At 40.3% G+C, this 27,994-nt stretch overlaps 1 protein-coding gene across 3 annotated transcripts; it reads right to left on the minus strand.

Annotated features, from left to right (window-relative positions):
- Positions 1 to 65: 65 nt before the first annotated feature.
- LOC121942290 (phosphoinositide 3-kinase regulatory subunit 6) lies at positions 66 to 27,990 on the minus strand. Of its 3 annotated transcripts, none has more exons than XM_042485459.1 (21): positions 27,914 to 27,990; positions 16,706 to 16,790; positions 16,341 to 16,445; positions 15,789 to 15,880; positions 15,615 to 15,683; positions 14,909 to 15,041; positions 13,467 to 13,536; positions 13,110 to 13,314; positions 12,256 to 12,403; positions 10,291 to 10,377; positions 8,512 to 8,755; positions 7,656 to 7,940; positions 6,526 to 6,625; positions 4,872 to 4,994; positions 4,027 to 4,131; positions 3,769 to 3,871; positions 3,594 to 3,655; positions 3,314 to 3,404; positions 3,146 to 3,207; positions 2,900 to 3,006; positions 66 to 2,017 (listed from the first exon to the last, which is right to left on the minus strand). In XM_042485459.1, exons 2-21 carry the CDS (start codon positions 16,761 to 16,763, stop codon positions 1,861 to 1,863), a joined length of 2,406 nt encoding a protein of 801 aa, XP_042341393.1. In that variant the 5' UTR covers positions 16,764 to 16,790; positions 27,914 to 27,990; the 3' UTR covers positions 66 to 1,860. The 3 variants fall into 3 exon arrangements, with proteins under 3 accessions (XP_042341393.1, XP_042341394.1, XP_042341392.1); XM_042485460.1 differs by lacking the exon at positions 27,914 to 27,990 and adding an exon at positions 18,787 to 18,928 and having other exon boundaries at positions 4,027 to 4,128; XM_042485458.1 differs by lacking the exon at positions 27,914 to 27,990 and adding an exon at positions 18,787 to 18,928.
- Between the last annotated feature and the right edge of the window lie 4 nt (positions 27,991 to 27,994).

Below are 27,994 nucleotides of genomic sequence, written 5' to 3' on the forward strand. Positions count from 1 at the left end.
ATCATCAGCTCACAAGTTAAGTCATTATTTCTTCAGAAAAAAAGAGATTGGCAACACAAACGCTGTTTTATAAAAACAAAATCATTTATTTACACAATTGCATTTTGATTTTAATGGCATCATCTTTATATATGACATTAGGTGAAAAAACGTGTGCAAAATGTATCATGATTTTCAAACTCATGATTTTACCCTGCCAGTGTAACCCATCACTTCCAGTTCCTGAGGCTGTTGATCTTTACTGTCTGAGCTCATACATGTGGGCATGCATCAAAAATAGGGTGCCGAGCCATCCTAGGGTGGGTGATCTAATAATTCTGTGGCAAAAGCGAAGTCTTCATCCTTTTCATGAATAACAACTGAGCCAAATATTTGTGTCATGTATTGAAATGCCCCTCTAATAACTTAGAGGATGTCATGTATTTGTGACATGTTAAGTAATGACATAATTATTCTCAGGGCGTGCATCGAATAGGGCAGTCTGGTCAGTCGTTCCTTACTTCTGTTATCGACCTACAAGGCATGCCTGTAAAAGTCAGCTTAATTTTTTTCAACCACATATTGTAGTTAAAGAGAGAGTGCAAGTGAGAACGCAAAAGTTTTACACACTGTTGCTCCTCTCCCACAAGGAAATAATACAAAACAACAAACCTACAGTTTAAGTGCAAATAGATGCAATTTAACACATTGATGTATCACCAAAGACATGGTCAGAGGTGATTTTCACACCTCAAGGCTGATACATTTGAGTTTTTTACTGGCATGTGTGCAAGTTTCACTCTGAGTGCCCCCAAGGTTTCACTCTGTCTTGTATATGATCAAGCATGAAACAGAATCTTGCACGTCGGGGTAGCAGACAATGGCCTGAAGTCAGTAGTCTGAAGTCTAACAGCTCTTTTATGTAGTTCAGTCCGTACATGATCCCCGTTGTCTGTCTGATACAGTAAAACACAAGAGCTGCCTCTGTTCTGTAGTCATTCTTGACACATTGGTCTAGCGTCGGCACTGTCTGCAGCATTTCCAGCACTAAACCCAATGCTTGCATCAGTCACATTAACCTACAATACAGCTTGCATTATGTAACATGTATGTGAATTACAAGTTATTTGAATAATTCAGCTAAGACAAATGCAACAGTTAAAACTGTCAACTGTCATCGTACCGGTCTTTCCACAATCTTTCAGTCACTGACAGGCCAGGCGAGTCTGCATTGTATGTATGTGAAGAAGGTAGTGTGTCTATGAAGTAGAGTAACTGTTACAATCAACCCTTCGAATCTGTCTCACCAAGCGGTGACTTGGAAAATCCGATTTTTCAGACTTTTGCCTGCATAGTTTTTTATGATGTCGCATGATAAGTGATCCATTTCTCGGTAGTCCTGAAATCTTTTACGTATAAAGGTACAAACCTTACTTACTTTTCCCTGCCGATCTCTCTAGTGTCACAGGCAGTATTGTTCTTTGGCATTAACTCTGAACAGTAGCTCCCTCATGGAGAGCGAAACATTGTTAGGAATTCAATCATACCCTACAGTGTGAAACAATGTTGTTCCTGATACTGTAAAAGAAGCAGACAGGCTATTCCATTGACTGCAAGAAGGGATGCGAGTGTGTGTGTGTTGCATTTGGCCTCAAGTTGCTTTGATTTGTAGTCTTTTTCCAGTCATGCAAGTCCTGACTGACAGAGCTGAAACATTTTGGTTTCAGGAGCAGCTCAGTATGACTCACAGGTGATTCATTTTGTCTTTTCGTGTGTCAGATTGGACTTCTGTTTCCTTGGAAGTCGCAACGACTCCTGCAATCAAAACACAGTGAGAATTGCCTTCATTCTCATGTTTCTTTTTGGGTTTACTCCGCCACATCAGGTGATGATGCCAGCAAATGTGTTGATTGGCAGAGGGAGTCCTTTGTTCATGTATTTGCTCAATCCAGCTTCTTTGTCCTCCCCCAACTTGAATTTGGACCTCATGGTTTTCTGGACGCAGTATCCGGGATCAAGGCACGGGGATATCTCAATGCTGCAAAAACACAAACATGTTCCAAAGAGAGCTGTCACTTTGGGTTGCAAAGAAACTGGGTCCAGATTGACCAAGACTAAACAGGTCTTATGTGTAACCTGTTCTTATTTTGTTCATATTCCCAATTCCAACCGAGAAAGGATTGCAAATCTAGGACTGGCACAAACATGACAGAGCAATTTTAAATACCAACCATTGGGTTCCACTTAAAAACCTACCATTGCTGGTACACTAAAGAGATTTTCAAGGGACAATTCACCCAAAACCAAAAAAATCTTATTTTTCCTCTTATGTGTTGTGCTATTTATCCACCAAAACTGTTTTAGTGTAAGTTGCTGAGTGTTGGAGATATTGGCCATAGAGATGTCTGCCTGTCTCGAATATAACAGAACTAGACTTGTGGTGCTTAAAGTATTAAAAAATACATTTGAAAAACAGTCATTTCTCTTTCCAGAAATCATAACCCAGTTACACAATCGCATCATCAAACAGGATAGGGTCGGCAGGTGTGGTTTGGTAGAAAGAAAATAGTTCCTACATGAAACTGCTCATAACAACATCTGTAGATTATCTTGATTTCTCAAAGGAGATATTATTGTTGAGTTTTTCTTCTTTTTTTTTTGGCGCTTTGAGCACCACAAGCTGAGTGCCAGTTCCATTATACTGGAGAGAAGGGATTCATCTCTACGGCCCATATCTCCAACACTCTGCAACTCACACCAAAACAGTCTAGGATAATAAATAGCGCTACAGGTAAGAGAAAAGTAGGTAGTTTTAGTTTTGGGGTGAACTGTCCCTTTAACTAATGGAGCTCTCTTTGATCTACTTAACTGGTGTAAAAATAAAGTCACTTACAGAACATATGAGACTAGACTCTCTTACCTCTGTACATCTCTGTAGGTCCTGCGACAGTCTCTGTCCAGTCTAACAGTGAAAGATCGACTCTCCAAGGTGCGAATCTTAATGTTGCTTGACCGAATCTTTGACTCCTGAGATTTTAAAAATAAGAACATTAAATGATTTTTATTAAATAAATTTTCATTTTATGAGCTGTTTCAACATAAACAGTCTCTGTAATGACCATCCACCAGAAATATTTGAGCCTAGCCTTATATTGCGAAAACTCACCAAAGTGTTGTTTTTTAATTTTGTTGGAGATTCATTGAATGTCATTGTCAAACAGTTCAGATCTGTGAGATAAAAGCGGGAAAAAATAGGGAGCATAGGAGTAAGACAAAAAAAATATGGTGGGTCTGAGTATGACATAGAGATAATCTAATAGAGATAATACTGAACCTTCTGCTTCATTGGAGGGAATAGCACTGATCTGAGCTCCTGATGTCCTGACTGACATTCCTATGTCAATATCTCGGCCACTTAATGTCACCTAGACACAAACACATAAATACATTCACACAAACAAAGCATGAAAGTGTCAGCAATAACGCATTCAAACAAAGGCCAACCGCACACAAAAGACACAGATGGGGATTTCGGAGCAATTCTTCCAGTAATTGATAAGCTGTCATGGGAGTAATCTAATAAGGAAATAATGAATCTAAAAATAGCAATTTACCTTTCTGTATTTCATCGAGATGACAGCTCCGCATACCTCCCCTGAGCTCTTCTTTGGTTTATCTGTTCAAGACACAGGCATGTTGTTAAACTTGGTGGCGCACAGATACAGGCAGGCAGGTGTGCTCAAACATCAAGGAAAACATTGGAAAAAAACAATGTGCATGTGTATTCACCTCGGCATGACGCTGAGATCTGTCTGAACTCGGGGAACTCCATCTCTAGATGGGTAAGAAACACATCCTCCACAGGATCCTTTGTCATGCTGGTGAATGTGATCTAATGGAAAACAAACAACTTTTACAAACCAAAAGACACCGAATTAATTTATTAAAAACCTTTTGATATAAAGCAGGAGATGCATCTTAATGGAGAGTTCATTGTGTTTTTAACCCTCTCGAACAAAGAAAAAGACATAAAATGTTCAATACTACCTTAACAAAGTAGATGGTGAAGTAGACAGGCTGCTGGCCGGTACGAACATAATAGGAAATGACATCTGACACAAAGGGCTCTTTTGGCCTCCCTGGGTTCATCTGCTGCCAGAGAAGACAAAAGTTGTATAAAATTAGCCTTTCTGCCGGCATCGTGTTGTAACCAAAAACTCATTTTGGTCACACTCGGGTCACATCAAGTGAATATTATGAGTCACTGAAAAAGCCAGATGCTTGTCATGTAATACAACAGTGCCTGCTTATTTTCCCAGAGTCACTTAAATAGCAGACATTGACTTTAAGTTTATGATTTTTCATTTAAATGTGAACTTTACATTATTCTTTATGTGTCAAACAAAACATTATACCATTTACATATTATTACATTCAGCTTCATTTATTTTGTAATGCTCCCTTGCATATTTTCTAGTATGTCATGTTAACTCTATTTTCTAATGGCTTACGGTCAGCACGCTGTCAAGATGTCTTTGAGTTTACCTCACTGTAGCTGTGGTTTCAATGAAATCAACATATTTATTCGCCTTGCAGTAAAAGATGTTATGCAACATCCTGTGTTTCAATCTATATGAGAACAGTTGCCATGTCAATCGGATGTGGTGTTGCGATGACATTTTCATTTTCATTTACAGTGTCTGTAAATCATTCAGAGAAGACAAGCTGCAACACAGGAGGACAAAATGTGCAAGAATTCAAACCAAAGACAGTTGCGTGGCCTTGGTTCTTCTTTCTCACACGAATCCCTCAAACTCAAACAAATGCTTTATCTTACATCGACCTGTTTTGAGAAAAATTATTTTTTAGATTTGTTTAGGAGTGTGTCATACCAGCTTAGCGAGTTTGGGGATCATGCAGCCTAAACTCTTGATGTTTGAGCTGTACCACGGGTCCACCATGCTCAAGTAGGAACCAAGAGTGCAGGGATTTCCCTTGGACTGATGAAGGTTTCCCTAGAAAAAAAGGAACATGAAAGTGAAACCAAAAAAATACATCAAATGTGGCAAATCAACAGCAATAAGGGAAGAAGAGCAGCCTGGAGGTGTTCTTTGTCTAACCACTGCTTGTTCTTACTTTTTTTAGTTCTTTCTTACAAAATTTGTGAGGGTCAGTTTTCAGGCTTGGTATCAGTACTTAATACCTACCAAATATTTATGTACCAAGCTGTATCGAATTCCTATGAGGAATTCCATTCTATGATTCCCGTGAGAGGTGCTCAGTGGCGCATGAAGCCAGAATGGTTCAGCCTTGTATAAATTTAACCACGGATGATCAGCTCTGCTTCTGCCATGTGTGGCCCATAAAGCAAGTGCATTAAGACTAATGGCAGCCAAGCACTGCTGACTGCTGCGGAGTGCGGCAGAGCGACCAACTTCCACCAGCCAAACGGCTAACTACCAGTTTAGTTTGGGTGGTGATGAATATGATTTAATTATGCAGCTCCTCTAGGCTTTTTACCTGTTATTGGACCACATAGATCAAATCCTGATAGTGAAACAAGTCATTTCACTAGCATTGTAACGCTCAAAAAATAAATCCACTGATATGCAGACCCATCTCAGTCAATGGAAAAAGTCTCTTTGAACCACAAGGCATCACATGACGGTGTAATTACAGTGTTTGGCCAATAAGAATATGAGCTTCAAAGCCCTGTGTACTTTCAGAGGGCCTGCCCAAAACTTGAAAAAAGACCCTTTGTACAGTTTTGCTTGCAGCCAATCACTGCTAGTGATTTTTTTATTTAATGCAAAATGTGATTGGCCCTCTACCACATTAGTTCCAACCGATACAGTCTGTGGGGTTTTGAAGGCGAGCGCAGTCTATTTAATGGAGTTGGCAATTCAGCGTGTCAAGATGCCACCAAAACAGAAAAAAAAAAAAAGTATAAATGTAGTGTTTGGTGGTATGTTATGCAACTGAATGCTTAGCTGAGTTTACATTACTGGTGTTAAATGAAAAATTTAGTTGTTAATGTGTCAATTTCACTTTAAAAGTGTTGGTATTGGCACTGGTGTTATAATTACTATACCCCGAAGAATTTTCTGCCTCTACAGAGCAGGAGCAAATGTCTCTGGTCTATTAAAAAGGAAGTCCTTGGTGACAAAAAAACACTACAATAAACATTCATTTTTGTGTAATGTCAATGAACATTTACAATGAAAAAATGATTCTTATAATTAAAAAGAACATTAAAATATGTTATGGAAAGTATAAAACCAAATCAGGAATGCATATAATGCATTTTTTTTTAGAAATAGACACATCTTTATATCCAATTGCCATTACATTTATTCAATGCTTTGGAATCTAACCACTTCATGACTGAGTGTTCCTTCACAATGTCATTACATTATTACTTAAAATAAACACACTATGAGAGCATTCTCATTCTGACGTACTAGTTTATCTTGTTATCTCCGGAGCTATGTGGACTTTCACACAATTACAGGTTGACGGTGTGTTGACAAGAGGAAGTGGCCTTACCTTGTTAGAGGAGATGGGAGCTGTGGCACTGCAAACAGGGATGTAGTAAAACTGGAGGTTGACTTTCATTGTAAGAAAAAGCCTCCGTGCTTCCCTTTTCCTGCAAAGACAAACCCAAAAGATTCGTGAGAAGCAGAGTGTGGGCACGCTTGACTGAGCAGTAAAAAGGTTTTGGATTTCAATGAATGACATTAACAATAATAAAGGAACTGTTCAGCTTCTCAAACCTCACATGGAAAGAATGCAAAAAAGCGATTTAATAGTCGTCCAGTTCAGATCAGATCATATTGTCAATGTTAGCCTTCATACAGTTTATACGGAAATAAGTGTAATTTAGGATTAGAACATGTCACATGTACCTCCCTAGCAGTGAGATAAAAATACACTATATTTAAGGCATCCTTGTTACATAAACTGACTGAAAAAACTGAGCTCAGATGATGCTGATCAAATTTGAACCAAGACTTTTGGTTCTTTTTGCGCTGCCTATTTCTTGCCTCAAATGCTTTTAGAAATATATATTTAAGTGCACTGCTCAACTGTATTATGAAATAGTTTGTCACCAGCTGGCCACCATATTGTTCCATGTCTCAAAATGCTGAAGTTTGCATGACATCACCTACAAGTGGTAGTGTTTATTGATCCAGTGGGGCGCACTGCATTCTGGTAGTTGTAGGTTTTCTCCCTCTTGAGTAAACATGAATGCTGCAGCCCTTTATTTTCTATTTCATCTGGTCATGTAGCACCAATTTTAAAACTGTTTGCGTCTTTCTACTGCATAAACAGCCCAGTTTTATGAAAAGACCATCTTCCCAACACTGAAACATTTATTTAAGAATAGGAAATAGAATGGATTTACAAAGTGTGAACAAAAGGCAGCTTTAGACAGGGGACCTGTGAGGGTTCATAAGTGTCAAATTACGAGTGAATTAGTCAGCATGAGCAAGAACCCACATTAGAATAGGGAACATATTCTGAGTAAGAAAGACTTCATGTCGGGTTATTTGGAAACTATTTATACTAAGAAAGATGATCTCTATCAGCTCAGCCAGTCACACACAGACCTCCAGCTGCTGTGAAAGAAGTTAATCGTCCTTTGTTTTATGCCCTGTAAATGACGAGTCCCTCACCTGAGCAAATAGTAGGCCTTGGCCAGACGGCCCAGCACCCTGTCATCTCCCATGATGACAATCCTGGCAATGAAGTGTCTCTGCTGCTTGGGGAAGAGGTTCTGCATCGTGTTGCCTCCTGCCCGCCTCTGTAGAGTCTCCCCTTTTCTTCCTCCCCTCTCTCTAATTCCTCCTCCAAGACTTGCGTGCTCCTCTAGTGTGTCCTGCATCAGCACCATGCTGTCCTTCACTGATGTTTTCATCCTGATGCCTCCACGTCGTGACAGCCTCGACAAATCTTGTTCACTGGGAAACGGGGAAGGTTTACAGTCATGCTCCCAAGTCTAATCATTTTTAATTTGATGTTCATAATTGATTTCCACCGCCATGTTCTTTTTCAGACTAAAGACATATGGAGAAGAGCTTGACGCCCAAAAACCTCACTTGATGGTATTAAATATATGTTCATGGAAGCATTATCTAATATGCAGACTATTTTATTCATCTTTCACATGTTGTCCTGTAGAGCACCTGGTATTTATCATCTGAATGCGAGTACCTTTTGCTCTTTTTTGTAGGCTTGAAAACTGAAACAAATGTTGCAAAAGACAAATGTTCCTATGACGCTCAGCACGTTCTCAAGTTCAGCAAACAATGTTTAAATTGTTGTGAAAGTGTCTCCTTTAACCAAAACCACAGTGAATGCTCTAGGTGAGGATTATCTACTCTATTTCAAGTTTTATATTAAGTTTTATATTAATTTAAGGATCTTAAACCCAATCTGTATTTTTAAGAATCTTGCTACAAAGACTATGTAAAATACACCAAACCAGCAGTGGGCATCTTCTTAATGTAATCTAACAAGTACCAGATTTACCTTCTGCATTGTTCCCATGATGTGCTAATGCTGGCAGAGTCCAGAGATGACGATGGCGAGGTATCGGAGCCAGGGGGCAGGTCTCTTTCAATGCCGCTGTCATTGGACATGACGGAGAAGCGCGTCATGTCAGACGGCATCACGTCACCTGGCGACTCACCCAGCTCAAAGTCTTCCTGCTCCTGACTGAGGGAGAACTGATCCGACATGGAGCTGGATCGAAACCACTTGGCCAGCTCTCGCCCTGTCAATGTTTCAACATCCGTCATTAACGCACTATTCAGAGGCTGACACTCACATGGAGCAAGACAGAACAGTGACACAACGCAGAACAACAACTCATCTCAGCTGTTCTTTCTTTGTTAATTCACCAATAGCTGTCATATCTCATCTGTGCTTGGAGCACATGCAGCCTTATCATAAACCAACATGACTTCTCTGCCCTGTGAAACCATTTTGTTACGGATATGCAGAGTACACGTCTGCTCTTACTCTGAGAGAAAAAGTTCATCCACAAGGAAAGCAGCTATTTGAGTAACATAAGACGTTTTCACTGCTTCCGTCTGAGAAACCTATTCACAAATGTGCCTGCCATGTGATACCCTGGGATTTATGATTCATATGCAGCAGTGCATATGGGAAAATTGTCAACGTTCTCTACAGTAAACAATGTGTGCTATACAGTACTCCTATTTAAGATGTAACACAGAGCATCTTCTTCATTTAAAAATCACACGAAGCACTGAAAGCTTTCACTGTGTCTGATGAATTGCACTTTACTGAACTACATCTCTGTACTGAGAGTATAAAGACTATACTGTAAATGTCCAAGTCAGTTTCATAGTTCTAGTGATTCATAAAATCTGTTTGGTTATATCAGTTTGTTATGTTATGTGAGATCAGCTCTGATAGGGGAGCAATGTACCCCTAACACATTGAGTGGTATAATTAGCTTTTTAATGATGTTCACACTTGCCTCATACTATTATTTTAGTCATTTTCAACATATTTTAGAATGATGATCAAAGGCTTTATTCAGAGTGCCAGACCAAATCATTTTTTTGGCATATCCAGTTTGTGTCTGACTGATTATAGAAAGTCTGGACAGAAAAAAAAGGGGCAAAAAAAAGTAATTTTTGCAAATCTGATCCAAACCACATTTGAAGGTGGTTTAAGATGCGATTCCAGTCAGATTTCTACGGATTCATCTTAGTCCCAATAATACTCAAATTGGATTTAAATGGGTTTTTTAACTCAACACACAAAAACAAGGTCAAATGATGGGAATATTGAGCAGATCCAAGCTTCTACCAGCAGAGCGCTGAGGAGGACATGAGGAACAACAGCCTGTGGACAGACAGCAACATAAATGGCAACAGATATTGTTTGGAGTGAGAAATGACGGACCTCAATTTTTCATGCTTCTGCACTGGAAAGCTCCATTACTGATACCAGTGTCATGACCACAGCAACACATGCAGATAGGTTGTTGATGTCCGCACACACAAATCCGATTTGATTATTTTCAAATAATAGTGCGGACAGTCAAAAGAGCCAAAAGCTCTGTGACGCTATAGACATACACTACATTTAATTCATGATAATCATCTGAGGCTACTGTTGGTGAATAAACTACAGAGGATTTGTCTTTGTATGGTTCTGCAAAAGTGTTCACTTCATTCAGTTCAGTTTCGAGTAAATAACTCCAGTGTCAGCCTTTCTCAGTTCAGCTGACTGGTAATAACAACTTCCTCTTGACACCCCACAGTTTCCACTTACAGATATCCAGATCCTCCGTCCACAGGTGGAAGCTCATCTCTGGGTTGGGAAGAGGGCAATCACGCAGTCGTCCACTGGACAATGGCTCTGCAGTACACACACGCAAACACACACACGTGGAGGAAGAGAGATAGGAAGAGACCAAAACTGTCACAATGAAACTCAAAACAAAAACAGCACCCCGCCCCCAGAACTTCCTCTCTGTGAATCCTGCTGTCTGTCTATCTCTCACTCAAACAGCTGCGATAAGGGGAGAGCAGATTCATTGGATTAGGTTGCTGACACGATAACAGTGGGGTAAAAGAGTGGTTATCATCAAAATAGATATCCTGAAAGTGATAAAAATACACAAGACTGACTCGACTGATTTGCCGCAGAGGAAATAAAGGCAAGGTCACAAGTCTGAGCTCAGCAACAACCCGCAGAGTCAGGCCCTTGCACACACAGAAAACATGTCCATCGATGGGAATGTGCGCTTTAGCAGAACACTGAACTGTGCTTTCTTACAGTTAAGTGGCTCAGTTATGAATTCAAGAAGATGTTGAGAGAAATAGCATAGTTATTATTCCCTATTATCACCATTAAAATTGGCACACTAGCCCAATCACAACAACCACCTCTCTTACATCCCATGCATGAGCAAGTGAGAGCCCTGTAGGAATCACACATTTATCTGCAACTTTCAACATCTTTTTTTCAGACTGCAAACTAGGACAATAACAATCTTGAATGCCAAGCAAGAAATCAGATAATATGCAGAACTGACAATCCATGTCACATTTATCATCCCTTTACAGCTGACGTGGATGCAATTTAATGCAACCAAATAGCCAGTGCTGGGTCCTCTTGAAAGGATAATTATGTTTTTTTTGTCATGAGGCTGAATGAGGTACCTATCTACAGTCAGTGTATTACATAAAGTAGATGTCAGTCTGCATACCCCCAGTTTGGAGAAGCAGGCATGAGTACCGACACAGAAGCTAAGCAATGTACTGCTGTGGATGGGGGTCAGCAACAAAACATATTGTAGCCACCTAAAAAGAGTCCCACCTAGAAAAACTATAACCGCTAAAGTGTGCACTGTATTAGGAATATTATCGCAGCTTCAACTTAATGCCAGACATTTATTGTACTGACAAAAACAGTAATTTTGGCTTGCCACATGAGCTACTGGTTTATTGCTGCCACAATCAGATGCCAAATCACAAGTTTTTGAGTGTTTTTGTGTGACTTTGGGGAATCTAAACTAATCAGTTTTAATGCTGTAGTCACACAATAACACAAACACAAATAACTGTTGGAGAAAGCAGCAGACCAGCAGCTCCTTTGTTCAGCAATGTTAAATTACGTTTTTTCTCAAAAGAGTCTGAATTCAAAGACAGCGATATAATGGCTTCATTTTGACATCGGAAATAGTTGTCGAAGGGCAAGATAAAGCAATGACAATATTCTAAATATAGTGTACACTAAGAATTAAATTGATATTTTTTGGTGGGACTGCTTTTTGGATGGTTAAAATATGTTTTGTTGTCCCCCCCATCCACAGCAGAACATTGCTCAGTTTCCTTGACGGACTCTTGCCTGCTTCTCCAAACTGGGGGCGTCCCGACTGACATCTACTGAATGTAACACACTGACTATGGATAAGTATCTAAAAAAAAAACTTGAAAAGACCTTAGCTATCCCTTAAATGCAGACAATTTGGTATGGGTAGACTGTTTTCATCAGTTAATATCACGATTTCAAGAACATCATCCAACACATCTACGTCTTGTCTTTTGCCGCTTCCCTTTTTCCATCAGACTCCAGTCTGTTAGATAACCAGATGTGACTGTGGTTCTTGTGGTTCTCCTGAAGTTTAAGCTCCACCAACAAGTTTATTTATGCATAACACAGAGCAGCTGTGCCTCACAGAAACTCTGCCTTGCATGTCTTTGCTATATTTCCTTTCCAGAGAGTTCCTACCTGAGTCTGTGTCGGTGAGGATCCTACTATACAGCCGCTTAAGACGGCTCCTCAGCGCTCTCCCCTCCCCTCTGCCGCCCTCCTCTGCGCTCTGCTCTAGAGCTGCCAACACTTCCTGAAAATGCGACTCCACGTCTTGACCCATGTCCTGTCCCGGAACACACAAACACATGTGGATGAACACACATTGCATACAGGAAGATAAACACATACAGATGCTGTATTAATAGCAAAGAGGTGGGGGTCAGTGGCGCGCGTGTGTGTCTGCCCTCCTGCGCGTCTTGCTGAGGTGTTACTTTAGGAGCTGTGCCAAGAGATACTTCCACTGTGCAGCAGACAGACCTTCATTCCGGATGTTTCACATAACACGTAGAGGTAGGGACTCTTAAACTATTTTTAATCCCGGAGTAAAAATTGAAAAAAGTTCCTGCCAGTAACAAAAACATAACTTGACTACTCTCAAGCTTGAGATTGAAAGATTTGCAATCACTTGAAATTTCCAAACATGCTCTTCAAAAATTAATTAAACTATGAGAGCTATTGTGAATCGACTGAAGAAACGTTCAACGTGGGTTCCGATAAACTGAACAGAAAGGTCGAATTCTAGACAAGAGGAAATGGTAAGCATGTGGAAAACGTTCACATTACTTTACAAATTCTTATGAGTATGAGGAAAGGTTTATCAAAGAGCAGAGTAGGCAGGCAAAACCTGAACAGAACAAGACTCAGGAAAGCAGGAAATGGACAAAGCATAATAGCAGTGAGGACCATACACCGCAATGACCATAAAAGATGAAGAGATCTGAAAGACATTACATGAGCACAACCGAACAGTATGGTGCTGTTCCACCAACCTTTAGGGCTTGAGCCAGTCTGGGCCCGTCGCACTGGTCTGCTCCTAAAGCAGCCTGTATGGAGTGTTGGACCACATTGCACATGTGATCTAAAGGACTCAGAGATCCATCTGAATCTGAGATTGAAGAAGAAGCCTCAATATCGCCTAACAGGACTTGTCCCAAAGAGCCAGAGAAGATTTCTGGGTCAGCCAGGACAAAGATCCTGCAGAGATGAACATGACAGACTTGAGTGATGGACAAAGGGTGAAGTTTGACTATATGCAGCAATTTAAGGGTATAAAAAAGGCTTTGTAAATCTTCCAAGGCTTTTATGGTACCCTCAGACATGTGATGCATTTTTAATGTATGACTCACCTCTCCTGAAAGGGATAGTGCTCATTTTTTAGTCTCTGCTCTGCTGTGACCATCCTCTGGAACATTAGACCTGTGGTTCAAACAGACATTTAATGACAGTATGTGATCGCAAATCCTCTTGCGGATGAGCTGACGCATGATTGATGAACGCACAGTTCCTTTAACATCACAGTAACCATAATCTGTCTTTTTCTTGGAGCCATGGCCTTCTGCTTCATGTAGTCTGTTGCTGCATGGCCCTGCAGGACAATGTCAAGGGAGATATCTGCTCATCTGCTCCCTTAGGGTTGAGCAATATATCCATTTTATATTGATATTGTGATATAAGACTAGATATCTTTTTAGATTTTGGATATCATAATATCATAACTGAGTTACAGGCAGCATAACAATGAAGTGATGTAATTTTCTGAACTTGTCGGACAGTTCTAGCTGTTCTGTAAAGCCACTTTACCAATGGACAAATAAAACCACTAACACCCACTACCATCTTGCTTCTGTATTTAGCGGGAAAGGTTACAATCAGGATTCATTCCAGGGAAAAAACATTTTGCAGCAGCCATGGCTAATTATCACCTCCAGCTTCAATCAGCTCCAGCAACAGTGATGGAAACATGACAACAAGTTAATTTTCGCACGTCTTCCGGTGCAATGCAATGAAACACTGCCACTGCCTTCCTCTGTCTCCGTCGAAGTAGCGCTAACACAGTGTTCAATCAGTTTGAAAGAGAGACTGAATAAGATGTTAGAACAAGTAACAGCTGTGACATTTTCACTGGCCTCCATGCTGCTTTCCTACTGTTTACTTACCAGATTCCTGGTGCCTTTGTAACATCAGACATGACAAACAAGAAAAAAAACTGAAAAGTAGTCTTTTCTACTGGCAATGGAAAAATTCTGTTCATGTAAAAAGAAAAATGGCACTGCTAATGTTGGTGAAAAAATGTTGTTATTTGCCCTGACCCACTTCATTATCTCCACATTACTAATGATTATTTGTCAAATCTCAGTTTTTAAATATTGTGCAAAAGCGCCAACAGTCAGCCTGACAATATTGTCATAATATCTATGTTGAGGCATTGTTACGAAATATACATTACACAGTCTTATTCTGCTTTTTTGCCCTTTCTTGGAACAGGGTCAGAACATACAGTATAATTCCATTATCAACAGGATGAGTAATAGATGTGTTTTGATTGACCTGTCTGAGGAATTTGTCTTTGTTGGAAATGACAGTATACAATCAAGACAAAATGCCTATAAACAAATATCACTGTCATCACTGATCCAGAACACATAACTTCTGTTACTTTTGTTTGTAGAGAAAGGCCAAGAGGGAGACAGAGAGTGATATCAATGCTATATATGTATTTAAGGGTTGACTGTTAGCAGCTGGAACGTCCTCTTCTTAAAAAATGAGACAGCAATGAGTTAAATAATACCTGGAGTGGAGCGTTCAGTTTTTATCTGCCTCGTGTAGCTGAGGCCAACGTTGCAGTAGGGGTGAGGGTAGGTCAGGAGCCTCTTGCAAAAGTCGTAAACCCGCTTGTACAGCTCATCTGGAATGTAGGCTGTCTGGAATATCAACACACACACACACACACACACACACATACACAAACACGTTACCGGTAATACCGGTAAGGAAACAATTTTCCTGTAACGGTAAGTGAATGGTAATTGTCATAATTTTGCTGCTCAAATATGAGGAAAAACTGTATGTGCGGGCACACATCATCGTTTCAGGCACTGACATCCTTGTTGGGATTTTTACCTGAACAAAAAATGTTCCTTCCATAAGGTACTTTTTTCAGCATTTGACAAAATTCCCTACTTTGCATGCCTCAAAAACAATGTATAAGTAATTTTCTGGCATACCAATTGAACACTGTCAAGGAATAAATGTGCCTGTGTGGCAGATTTGGAGATTTCTTCTACGAGAAAGTTTTGGCTATGCCTTGGCTATGTTGTTACACTAAGTAGATATATTTACTCATACATAGATCACTTGTTACTTCTTGTAGTCACTTGAACTGATAAAATGAAAAATTTCTGCATGTATGTACTCAATAAATGTCGGAAAAGAGTAAAAACAAGTAAGCCTGACGCAGCTTTTCATGGTACAATAATGTGGTAGCAATACTTTACCTGAATGATAGCATACATCAGCGTGTGAAGCAGAGGAATGATGCACTTTCGAGAGTCCCATCTCTCAGCCTGCAGAAAAATCACACACAAATTCAGGGCTCCACTCCAGCCCTTCAACTTGTGGCAAAATTGGAATTTAAAAGTGTCACCAGCGACACAGCTGAGATCAAGTACCTTTTCCAGCTCTTTAATCAGCACCCACACCAGAGATAAGCTGTTTGTTGGATTGTTTTGAACCTTCTTATGAAGCGTCCATCTCAGCATGCCTGCACACACAGATCAACAAACGAGCAATTAAGAGACGCTAGTTTTCCACAGGACTAACACAGACTTTCTAAATGTGTCACACTTTTCTCCATTACAGCCCTTTATCCAAAATATGTGTGATGACTAACAACAGCCCTCATACTGCTGACACAGCTAAATGTTCCACAGTGTGATTAACACTCGCATGCCGGCGTCAGTAAATATCTATTCAGGGAGGTTTACAGGGTGGAATTGGTTTGGATACAGAATAACACAGAGGCAAATGAGGTCAGTTTTGTTGACGTCTAATCCAAATGTGAATGAATTAAGTTGCTGGTGCCAAACTTTTTACATGTTTGTAGGATTTGATACAATTCATGCAAGTAGAGGCAACAACAGATAAAACCACATCAGTACTATAAAGAAAAAAAAAACTTCAAATCTTAATACTTTATGTCAGTGTGCTGTAGTAGGTGGTACCTTTGTTGCTCAGGTCTGGGTTCTGCTGGTTGTCAGTGTCCCTCGGCAGCACAGCTTGGACACTGCGGTAGAGTTCCCCCTCTGGAACTGTGGGGGAGCAGCCGGCTGACAATAAAGTCGTGAGTTTGGGTGTTAAAGTCTTAATATGAAAAAGTTCTGCTCAAAAAATATCAGCCCTGAATAATTATGACACATTCTTTTTATTTAACCGAATATAAATAAACTTTAAAGCCAGAGACATGTTACAAAATGACTGCAAATGTGAGCATGTATGTATCCTAAAGGGAGAGTCATTTATTTTCTGCCCATATCTGCATCATTGCATACAGTGTGTGTTTATCTGAGTGTGGGTTTTTTGTGTGTACCTGCTGGCTCCATGCTGCACACACTGTTTGAGTTATCCCAGGGGGCCTTGTTTGTCATGTCTCACATGCATTGCGTATGTTTCAACTGTAATCAGAAAGAAGACACAGACGGGAAGTGTCAGTCATGTTCTGTCCGAGGTCAAACACTAAGTGGGTGGACAGCCCGTCTGGGTTGGCGTAGCTGACAGTAAACGTAGGTAATTAAGCGATGACTGTTTTTCTGTCTGCTTGCTGACAGCAGGGTGTAAAATTACACATATATTATACTATTTAAAACTCTCTCTCTCTCTCTCTGTTCACAGACAGGCTGATAATAATACCATCACTAACACCTGCATGTGTCTCTGAACGTTTCACTTTTTGTATTTGTGTGTGAAATATATCGCCTCCAGTTAACACTTATGCCGGAAAAGTTAATGCTGAAGGGTTAAAGGGACTCTTACCTGTAGCAGTGTTTATCAGTCTATATTGTTTTGGCGTACATTGCAGAGTTTTGAAGATATTGGCCATATATAATGTAACTACATAGATGGCACTCGTGGTGCGCAAAGCGCCCCAAAAAATAAAATCGAAGAACTGAATCATGATGTCTCTTTCCAGAAGTCATGACCTGGTTACTCAAGATAATCTATACACCTTGTTCTGAGCAGTGTCATGTAGGACCTATTTTCTTTCTGCTTAACTACAGTCTGCCAACAAAATCATCACACAGAGGGAAGCATGCATTTACTCATAGATGAGAGGTTAGTGTTTGTGACAGCATGAGATGTTTTGATGTATTTCGGATGAGTTGTAATGTCAGCCAGCTCAGCAGTGCCAGTTGAGCTAGCAATATATGTACTCTTCCATCTGCATAGAGATATAGCTGAGAGAAAATAGTTCCTCCATACAACTGCTCACAACAACAGTATTAAAAATAATAATAATACATTTTATTTATAAAGCAATTTCTCAAAGACACTGTACAAAAGTTAAGAGCAATATAATTATAGTAACATTAAACACAAATTCACAGCAAACAAACTGACAACATAAAAAAACACAACACAAAGGTCTATGGACTGTCTTAAGTAACAGGATCATGATTTTGTGGAGAGAGACAATGCTGTTGAGATTTTGGATTTTTTTTTGGGGGGGGGGGGGTTCTTGGGCACCCCAAGCTGAATGCCATCTGGTTCCATACAGAGGAGCGTTAGAGACATCTCTATGGCCGATATCTCCAACGCTCAGCATTTGCACCAAAACAATAGAGACTTAGAAACAGCACGACAGATAATGACCATTTAAATCCAAAGTTTAGTGATTAAAATGTAACCACACAAACGCTAATACACACATATACACACTCACCAACACATACTAAGGTTCACATGTGACAGAGAGTGCAAGGGTCTACACTAACCTCCGTCAGAAAGTGTTCCTATAAAAATAAACCACTTGCTTTATCTCAGATCCCACGGGTTTGTGAGTCACCTCTCAAACCTTCACACACTTTCTTCATAGAAAAATTTGACTAAATCTACACGAGGAAAAATCACCCTTAGTTTCAGATCCTTTATGATGAATTTATTATATCCAACATAATAAGCCAAAACCTCAATAAACACTACACACTAATTGCAACAGGAAGCTGCATTTTCTTCAGCATTTATACTTACACACACTGCTCTTTGTAAATGCAGAGTAATGGATAAGACTTTTACTTATCTGAATGCTGTGGTCCTTTTTCGGCAAATCCTTAAAGATAAACTGATACTCTGATTGCTACATACTGACCATAAATCATCCTTATACAACCGCTTTTGCACAAACAGAAAGCTCATGAGGCTGATCATAAACTTAGTTTAAAAGAAAAACTCAAAATGTGCCATCACAAAAATGTTCAAAACAGGCAGAAAGCAGATTCACTTCACAGAACTTGCTAACTTCTCACTGAATTAAGTAAAAACGTCAAAAAGTAGCATAACATGAGGCAACAAAAAGACCAAAACCATCCTCATCCATTTCTCCTCAATGTCAAAGCATAACAATTGTTGTAAGTGTAGATAATTAAATATGTAGATAATATTACATAAACTTACATCGTTCTGTGGAGGCACGGACACGGACCAAACAGTCGTGCAGGTCTCTGTACTGAAACCGAGTGTGTGACAGAGAGAGAGAGCGAAAGCGAGTCAGAGGCAAGTGAGGACAGCCACACGCTGCCGAGTGTATTTCCTCTTGTGAGAGGGTAAGAGGTAGCGGTTGGGGATAAGTAATGTGGGACTGTGACTGTGGGTGTGTGTGAGCAGAGTTGAAGGGGGTGGTGGAGAGGAGGAGGAGGAGGAGGAGGAGAGTGTTTGTGTGTGCAGGTGTTGGAGTCATAGCCTGTTTGAGTCCTGCTTAGGCGGCTGAATGTAGTCGGATTTGTTCCTATTTTTGGACTTCTGACTTGTAAAATGTTGCTCTCCTCTATGTCAACATTCTGGCTATTTTCTCTTTCTCCCTCACACACAAACACGCACACAGACACACAAACACACACATGTACATTGTGTGATGGATTAAACTTGATCCATCTAAGAAAAGCAGCGCTTTCAAAAACAGCGAGTTAACAGCGCTGCCTCAGCAGCTCAACGCTGCCTGTTTGACCACAAGTTTCCGGCTGCCTCAAGTGTATTCATTTGCTTGTCTCTCCGTCTTATATCCCCCCACCTCTGCCCCCCTCCCCCCCCCCCCCCCCCCCATCTTTCTGTTTACATCTCATGTCCTCTATCTGGCATAAGGCTTGTACATGATGTCCCAAAAGGCTGTTATTCTTTCTTTTTCTTTCTTCTCCTTTCATACAAACATAGACACAAAAACATACATTTCTATTTTACTAATCAGAACTCACTCTGCATGCACATGCATGCAAAAAGCATGTGTGTGTGTGTGTGTGTGTGTGTGTGTGTGTGTGTGTGTTTGCATTCACGCACACATGCATGCAAAAAGCACACGAGCACGCATGGACTCGGGCCCACACAGATGTGCAAACTTAAACCCTGATTTTACCTTTCTAACGGAAACTATTAAACCTGTGTAGGAGCTGACACATACACAGCGTTTCCTCTCTGTCAGAATGAGTGGGCGGAAGACACGCTATATTTAGACAGACACAGACAGAGAGAGAGAGAGAGAGAGAGAGGCTCAAATAAAGTGTGCCAGAGTGACCACGGGAACCATAGTTTTTGGGTTTTTTTTAAAAAAGAGCTTATAAATAGATGGACCACATCCATCAACCTTTCCAAATAACTACCTCAGAAAAACCACAGTCTGCAGAAAGTTTTTTAAAAAAAGTGAAGCTCTTAAAACATAAAAGTATCATTTTCAATTGGATTTCAAGCCAATATTACTGTAAATTGAAATTCAAAGACCTGATTGTTTGATTTTTGTTAAAAGTCCACAATGCAGCTTCACACAGAAGCAAGGACATTGAATAAAAAGACAACACATACAAAAACTTAAAAAATCCTATTAACAAAGTGCATAATGGAAGACTGCAGCACATTACCTGAAAAGTGAAATTAACAGCTCCAAACATCACAAATCAGGGTAAATATTTGACCTTTAAGCAATAGCATTAATTGTGACTTTGTGTGACAACCCATATAAGTAGTCAAGTGTAGACAACAAGCCTGACGTACTTTAATCACTGATTTGTACACATTGTTTCTTTTGCCAGCGGCGCCAGTGAAACCTGCCAAGTGGACCAGAAAATTATGTTGTTGTAGATGCCAAAGCTGCATGCCAGTAAAACAAACTTCCTCCATGGCTGTTGACTATTTACGGTTAATGTGCATCAGTTCCTTGTCCGGGTTTTGGCTATGATACACATCTGTCTACACCTTCCCTGCGAGGGCAGCAGCGGCAGCACATCACAGTGGTCGTCTGAAGCCTCAAACAATGCGGCCGAACAGAAAACAGGAGGGCTTGTTTCCGTTTAGGCACACTGCAGAAATCTCAGAAAACAGGAAGGACGTGTGTGGAAGCGCCTTCATAGAGCGGTGAGGTGGTACTGTAGTGGGGGGTGGGGTTGTATTGTATGTGTATGTGTGTGTGTGTGTGTTTGCTGGACTGGAAATCCCCAACCTCAGATAGCATGGGGTGTAGTGAAACAGATGGGCCTCAATCACATAGACCTGGACAGAGTGGAAGAGCGAGGAAAGCACCTGCAGAGTTTGTTCCCTATTAGCTGAAAAAGCAAATGATTGACAGCACTTGAATTTCCTGACATGGGAATTCAGGCGTGAGAGCAAACAGTGTATGCAAGGTGGATAAGGGCCTTAGGGTAAAGCAACACCTTAAAATTCCTCAACTTCTTTTTTTCTTTCTCAAGGTGATACAAATTTGACACCGAGAAGAAAGAAGCAAGTGGATGTGCGCTGCCTTCCTTTTTGCCCTTGAGCATTTCATGAAGTAAAAGTTCATGTTTGAGCTATTTCAGTCAAACAGCATGTCATTTGGCTGTATAGCCAACAGAAATTTGATCATATTTGTTTCTAACCATGCTCAATGCTGTGAGGAACACACATGCAGACTCACGTTCAAAAGTTGCAAAGGGACCCCTAAAACAGACGTTTCATTCAGCGTGCGCAATGGGAGATACAAATCAAAGTGATATCCTGCATCAACATGCTGAACAATATGAGGAAGTCCTTTTGGACCGGTGAAAATGTGCATGTGTGTGTGTGTGTGTGCGTGTGTGTGTGTGTGTGTGTGTGTGAGAACCTGTAGGGCTTGACTGACCAGGGATTATTTCCTCCTCAGGGCCTGCGATGATTGTACGTAATGATGCCCAAAATTTGCAGCAAACAGGTGAATATGACATTGAAAAAAAGACTAAGAGAAATGTGCCAATTAGAGGAGCTGATGTGAAAAGAACAGCCAATCACAAGTGTACATGGACAGGGTGAAGATTTATGCTGCTGGGGGTAGCGTGCTAAATCCATCAGGCAAAGAGGAAGACGGAACGGAAGAGGTAGAGATACAAAAAAGGGGTTTCCCCAGAAGGTGTGTGTGTGTCTGTGTGTGTGTGGTATGATCCCTTCTGTGGGGATCTATAATGGTGTCTGGGTCTATAATGGTGAGAACTGGGTTAATTAGTCTCTTAGGGGTAATTTGGGAATGTGGCACTTAGGTTGGTTAGGGCAAAGTTTTGTGCAGTGTGTAGATCACAAACAGGCTACACATGCAAACAGACACATAAACACACATACACTACTATTGTGGTCACACATGACGCACAAAAATGCATGGAATTTAGTGCCGTGCAACCCTCACTGACTTAAACACTACTGAACCTTAAAATCAACAAAAGAGACTGTAGCTTTTCTGTGGCCTCAAAAACTTTTATAGTCGATTTAAAATAGTTTTTCTGCTTTCTTTGAGCTTTGCATTTATAGTATATCCCATGCATGTGACCCATTACTGCAGAGATTTCCATCAGTGTTTGGGAATAGTGATTAGATTCATTCTTTATGCATGAAATAGTCTCAATCCATTCTTATCGTGGATAAAAACAGCTCTAAACAAAGAAGGCATTGTAACCATAGATACAGCTGTGACCTCAGACAGAGGGCCTGTGGATAACCAGAGAGCTGTGAGGGAACGCCAAGTAAGAATGACTTAGATTTTCACTCAAACTCTGACTACTAACATCACCAACGTCATCAATTAAAGCTGTGGCTGACAACTCCTTGCTACTTTGTCTAAAGAATCTGTGGATATCTGTTTGTTTCAAATATTTTGTTTGCTTTTTTTAGCCCTAAAGGAATTCTTCAGCCCTAAAAGAACCATTCAATTAGCTCGTGTTACGATGAATTCATGAAGAAAACTGATTTTCTTCCATGCCTCCACACTGAATGAGGAATCCAAAAACAGAGAAAACTTTTGATGAATTGAAGTAAAGGGGGTCTGTATTAAACAACAGCAAAACTATATCAAAACACACGATTACAAATTCTCACACAACTCTTGGGAGTATAATCCAAGTCTTATTTATCCAGTTGCATGCTCAGTGCTGCCCAAATATGTGCATGGTTGCTAAAAATGTAGTACTTAAAACAAAACAGAGGGAAACCATTGACAAAAAAGTAATTTTACCTCATTGTACATGGGAGTTGCTGGACTACGACAGCCTCAACCAGTTAGTTTATTTGTGTTATTGCGACTTTAATGAATTCGAAATGATCCTTTACAACACAAAAAGCAACAACAAAACAATGGTGACACAGCACAAAAAGACTACCAATGGAGGCTGTGGCAGACCAGCTGCCAAGAGAGAATAGATAAGTTTCACTTTAAGTTCAGTTTTAAATACTATGGTTTTAGCAAAATGCATGTTTAGGAAGCACTGAGCATATGGCTGGAAAAATGACACTTGGATTATACTGCACAAGTTGCGTGACAGTCCGTAAACAGATGTTTTGATATAGTTTTGCTGTTCTTAAACACAGACCCCTATGACTTCAGTTCATCAAGAGTTTTCCCTGTTTTTCGGTTCTTCATTCACATGAATAGAGGAATGCAAGACAAAAAATGTTTACAAATTCAACACACCATAGGGTGAGTATGTAATATACAAATGCTCATTTGGGGAGTGGAGCATCTGCAGTTTCCCTCTCACACTTTTGAAGATGTTGCTACAGTCACCTTGTGGTTTGCAAGACTGTCCTTTAATCAGATAACATGGGTTCAAGTCACTGCTTTGAGGTATGCATGCTGTTTGTGTTTAAGTGCAATCGAGTGCAAAAGTCTTAGATCGTCCCGATATTCAAGCCACATGCTGTGACTCACTCTTTGCTATGGTAAGACCAGAGCAAAGCACACGGCGCAGTGCGGCTGTAACATTTGACACATTCTCTGACCAACTTTTTTAGATATTCTGCAACTGACGTGAGTGGAAAAACAAACATTGTTTCCAGACATGCTGAGTAAAAAGACAAATGTGAGGAATCCTGTCAGTCTCACCACGCAGCAGACCTTATTTAGCATTTGAGGGCATACGAAGCAACGCAGTAAAATAGCAGTAAACTTTCACAGGAGGTCACTGAGTGTAAAGTGATCCAACTGCTACAAGCACAGGATGTACCAAGTGCGTCACATAGACATGATCAGCAACATAAATAGATCCAGACACACACACATGCACATTTGGTGTGAAATAGCCTTCGCCACATTGGAGACTGCTTTCTAAGGAGCCCATAGGCACACAACAGTGCCAAGAAGTGTTGCTATTTGTTTTCATATTCCTCACAGGACAAACAAAAGGGTGGCGCCTAAGATTGACGACAGTCTGCGGCTGTCTGCATTTTTGGGAGCTGCAGTAGAATTAAGGGTGTTTTGTAATAACTTTGGGCAAGGTTGTCATTTAAAATGTGTGTTCCTGGAAAATGTAACAGTTACATGGGCTGAGTAGGACAAGGCACTTCAGGGCAATATCTGCAGTTTAAAGTTTCGAAACAAAGCCCTCAGGCCTGACTATTGATTAACATTCAGAATTTTCCTCCAACAATTAATCATTTAGTCTATAAAATGTCCCAAAAAAGTACATCACATTTTCCTAAAGCCCCAGGTGTCAAGTGACTAAAGTTGAATTTCTCGAGTCATCTGACTGAGCTGTACAGGTCAAAGCTTCATCTGAGACATACATGTTTTGTGTCAGCACACAGTCTGTTTGATCCAACTGCCCTTAAGCTACCACTGTCTCTCAAACCCCAAAGGGGGGGAAAATACACCACAACAGGGTTTGATGTGTTGTTTCCCCCTGCAACAGGGGGAACTATTCAAAAAGTCCTTACTGTCAGTTCTTTGCATCTGCAGCATCATCAACAGCATGTCACAGGTCTACTCACATTCTTCTCTGAAATCACAATTCAAAGTTATTGCAAAGTTTTGGCCGGGTTTGTGGTTAAGTTTGTAATGGACCCCAGTTTTCCATTTGCAGCTCCCAGTTAACTCAAACACCGACTCATCTTTGCCAAAGCGCTTCTCCAATTTCAGCATTCCAACCGAAGGCCAAACACTTCCTCAGAGCACATTAGTATAATGCACTGTGAGTGAGATCCACCTCCCTCATGTGGCTGACCTAATCACTAACATCACTTGTTGATCTACTGATTAACAACCAAACAAAAACAATGATCCTGTCAAGATGCCCTTGGGACACTTTGGTCCAAACATTCTTTTTCAGTGGGTGACATTTTGTAGAGGACTGAGAGGTCTTTGTATAGAAAGGTCTCATGTCTCATGATGTTGACCCTCATGGGGTAAAGTCAATTATTCCATGGATCTAATTTTACCAAAAGACGAAGCAGACGATGGATGCTAACCATGTCTAAGATAAGAGATAAGACAACATTCCTTAAATGACTCCCCCTGGAGAAATCTGTCTCAGGTATTTAAAAGAAGACAGGTGACTTAACAGCATGCAGGCTCTCCATGTTCACACCATGTGCATGTCGCATCAAACTCCAGTTAGCATTTAGTAACACACATAGATCCACAAAAACATACACACCCATAATTTTGCACTATGCTTTATTCCAAAATATTGCACAGTCCCCCTAATAAAAGCCACTCATCGAGAAAACCCCAACTTCTCTCTAACCTACAAACTGTACCGGAGCTTATACGTTTGTTTCCACAAATGTCGATGATTTTAAGTTCTTTATTCTTGTCTGTCAGTGTCTGAACAGGAAAACAAAAGGTTTGAAAATGACTGTTCTATAAAGAAAACTTCATTGCTGAATGAGAGTTATGTTTCGGGAGTTGTTCAGTCATGTGTTACAGGATAAAGCTGGAGGGATGATACTGGTATCATATAAAATTACAAGACCTACGGAATCCAGAGATCACGTTGTGTTAGCCTTTCAAGCAGAGAGCTAAATAACATTTCAAGTTAGGCAATATATTTGCGAGGGAAAAATGGACATGGACATTTTCAGAGGGGGTCCTTTCACCTCCGACCTCAAACTATCTAAACAAAAACGGCTTCTAGGATACCCTTAAGTTTTCCCTTTACAGATATGCCGCAGTTTTCATGCAGCTTTTCTCATGCTGTACTGATGTGTTATTTTTGTATTTGAATAGTTCAAAAAGACAAATGATCAAAATATGTGTATGACAGAGTTGTGACTAGAAAAACCTGACAAACTGTGTTGAGCTGCATCTCAAATTATTCTTCAGGTTTCTAGCTTTCAGATGCTATAAACCACTTCTATTTGGCTGTTGACCTGCTTTCTCTCCTTAAGGTGCCCTGTCTCCACAAAAAAAACGAATTAACAAAAATGGGTCTACGGTGGGTCTTGGTGGGTTAATTAGCAGCAGTTAAATTCTATCAAAGTCAGATAATATGATGCTTTTTTTTGCTACATCTAAGTTCCTCCTGAGTTCTATCCTGTACCCCAAATCTGGATTTTCTAGTTCCACACAACTAATGAGATGGCAGCAACAGAAAAATGCAGCCCCAACTGAATTCACCTGTTTTTATCGTGATAAATGATTGTTGTTTTTCCAGCCAACCTTCTACATTGAAGCGGCTACAGGAAAAATACAAAAGGAAGTACATGTCATCCAACCTGTGTAAAAGGTTCCATCTAGCAGGAGCAGTTCATTTTAACTGGTAAATGATGTTCCCTATCGTTATTCTAAGACGGTACATTAAGAGGAAGAAAGGTTTGGTTTTGTGACGTGTGAGGCGTTGTGCATTTAGTTTGCTCATTATCATTATGACGGAAGTGGTTTGGGTCAAGCCTACACAGACACATACATGACAGGTATTAGTCATCCTGCGTTTTATAGTGCACCTCACCCAGTCATCACCTCACATGAACAATTACCCAAAATGCATTGTTTTGCTGTTGCTCAGTGTACAGTAGATGTTAGTAATGTAACACAGTGTGGACATGACATATTTAGGCAATACAATAACACTGTCTGATGATAAGACATCAGATTTCTCTATACAACACAATTTTCTAACTAATTTTGCTCAACATGTGTCCTGGAAACATGATTGTTGTTTACAGTCTTATTGTGTTAATTAATGTCCTCATATGGATCAATTTATTTCCTTTGGAGCCAACTTGATTGCCAGCATTCAACTAATAACCTAAATACTTTCAAGTACTATGTCACTGTTTTCTCATGATTATCTGGAAAGCCTCACCCAACAGTTGACATCACTGGACTGATTTTGATCTAGATCAGAGAGATTTTTAACTGGGCGTTGTGAGTCTGGGTGGATGACTTCAACACCAATATGTTGTTGTCAACATTCAAGATTTACACAATCTCAAAGATTTAATATGTGCCTTGGGTTATTACTCATAAAATGAAATGATTAGGGGCTCATTTTAGGAGCAAAAAATTTCATTAAAAAGGGGAGTCATATGAACACACACACACACACACATACTGGAGCCACCCTGCATCTCCTTAACCCCAAAGAAGTACAAGGAAGCTCAGATCTAAAACAAGGAAGCTGGGGGAAATACATTTGTGCTCTTAGACTCCCAACAGACACAACAGAGAGCCGAAGCTTCAATCAGATCAGGCACTGTGATCATATCCTTATTATCTCAGGAGGGAACAAATAAACCCCAAGTCCCTCACGTCTTCCCCTGTCATAGGCCACGACGTGTTTAAGTTATTTATAGCCTAAGTAAAAGGGCCCACTCAAAAGAAAACAGATGAGAGACACATAAAGAGAAGTCTCCTCAAAATGAGCAGCTGGCATGTAAAGTATCTCAGGAATCTCTGGTGAATTCTATCAGTCACATTGCCACGTTATCTTCATGCAGCAGCAGGTGGCACACTGCACACTAATTATAGCATCAAATAAGCTTATGGTCTACGGCTCATCAGTGCGAAACGTAAACACCACTGAAACGATATGAGTCATGACAAAAAAATGAAATAAAAGATAAACATCCCTAAAAAAACAACAGATAAACATTTCAAGTCAGACAAAAGAGCAGCTGGTATAAGCTAAATTTAAACAAAATAGCCGTAAACAACTGTGTTTCCCTTCAGTGTGCTAACACACATCTCAGCATCTGCAATATTAGCTCGCTAATTTACGGTCGTCGACACGAACCTTTTCGCGAGTACAGACAGAAAAGTGCAGACGTGAAGATGTCTGTAGTTTGCAAAACAACTAATATACAAGTCTTTGGGGAAACTTACCTGAAGTTAAATTGTGTAGTTAAGGTCAGACTGACATCTCTCTGCCGCTGACACACCAGTCAACAAGACTGAGAGGCTGGA

Source organism: Plectropomus leopardus, chromosome 4 (assembly GCF_008729295.1).
Source record: "Plectropomus leopardus isolate mb chromosome 4, YSFRI_Pleo_2.0, whole genome shotgun sequence".
Lineage (NCBI taxonomy): Eukaryota > Metazoa > Chordata > Actinopteri > Perciformes > Serranidae > Plectropomus > Plectropomus leopardus.

Bases quoted from the DNA above. Each gene is read 5' to 3' on its own strand.
- LOC121942290 (XM_042485459.1), bottom strand. From the start codon at position 16,763: ATGACAAACAAGGCCCCCTGGGATAACTCAAACAGTGTGTGCAGCATG. The intron at 6,626-7,655 runs GTGAGGGACTCG...TTGTCTTTGCAG, and splicing joins AAGGCCTACTATTTGCTCAG to GAAAAGGGAAGCACGGAGGC. The intron at 3,872-4,026 runs GTAGTATTGAAC...GTTTTCCATTAG, and splicing joins TCACCATCTACTTTGTTAAG to ATCACATTCACCAGCATGAC.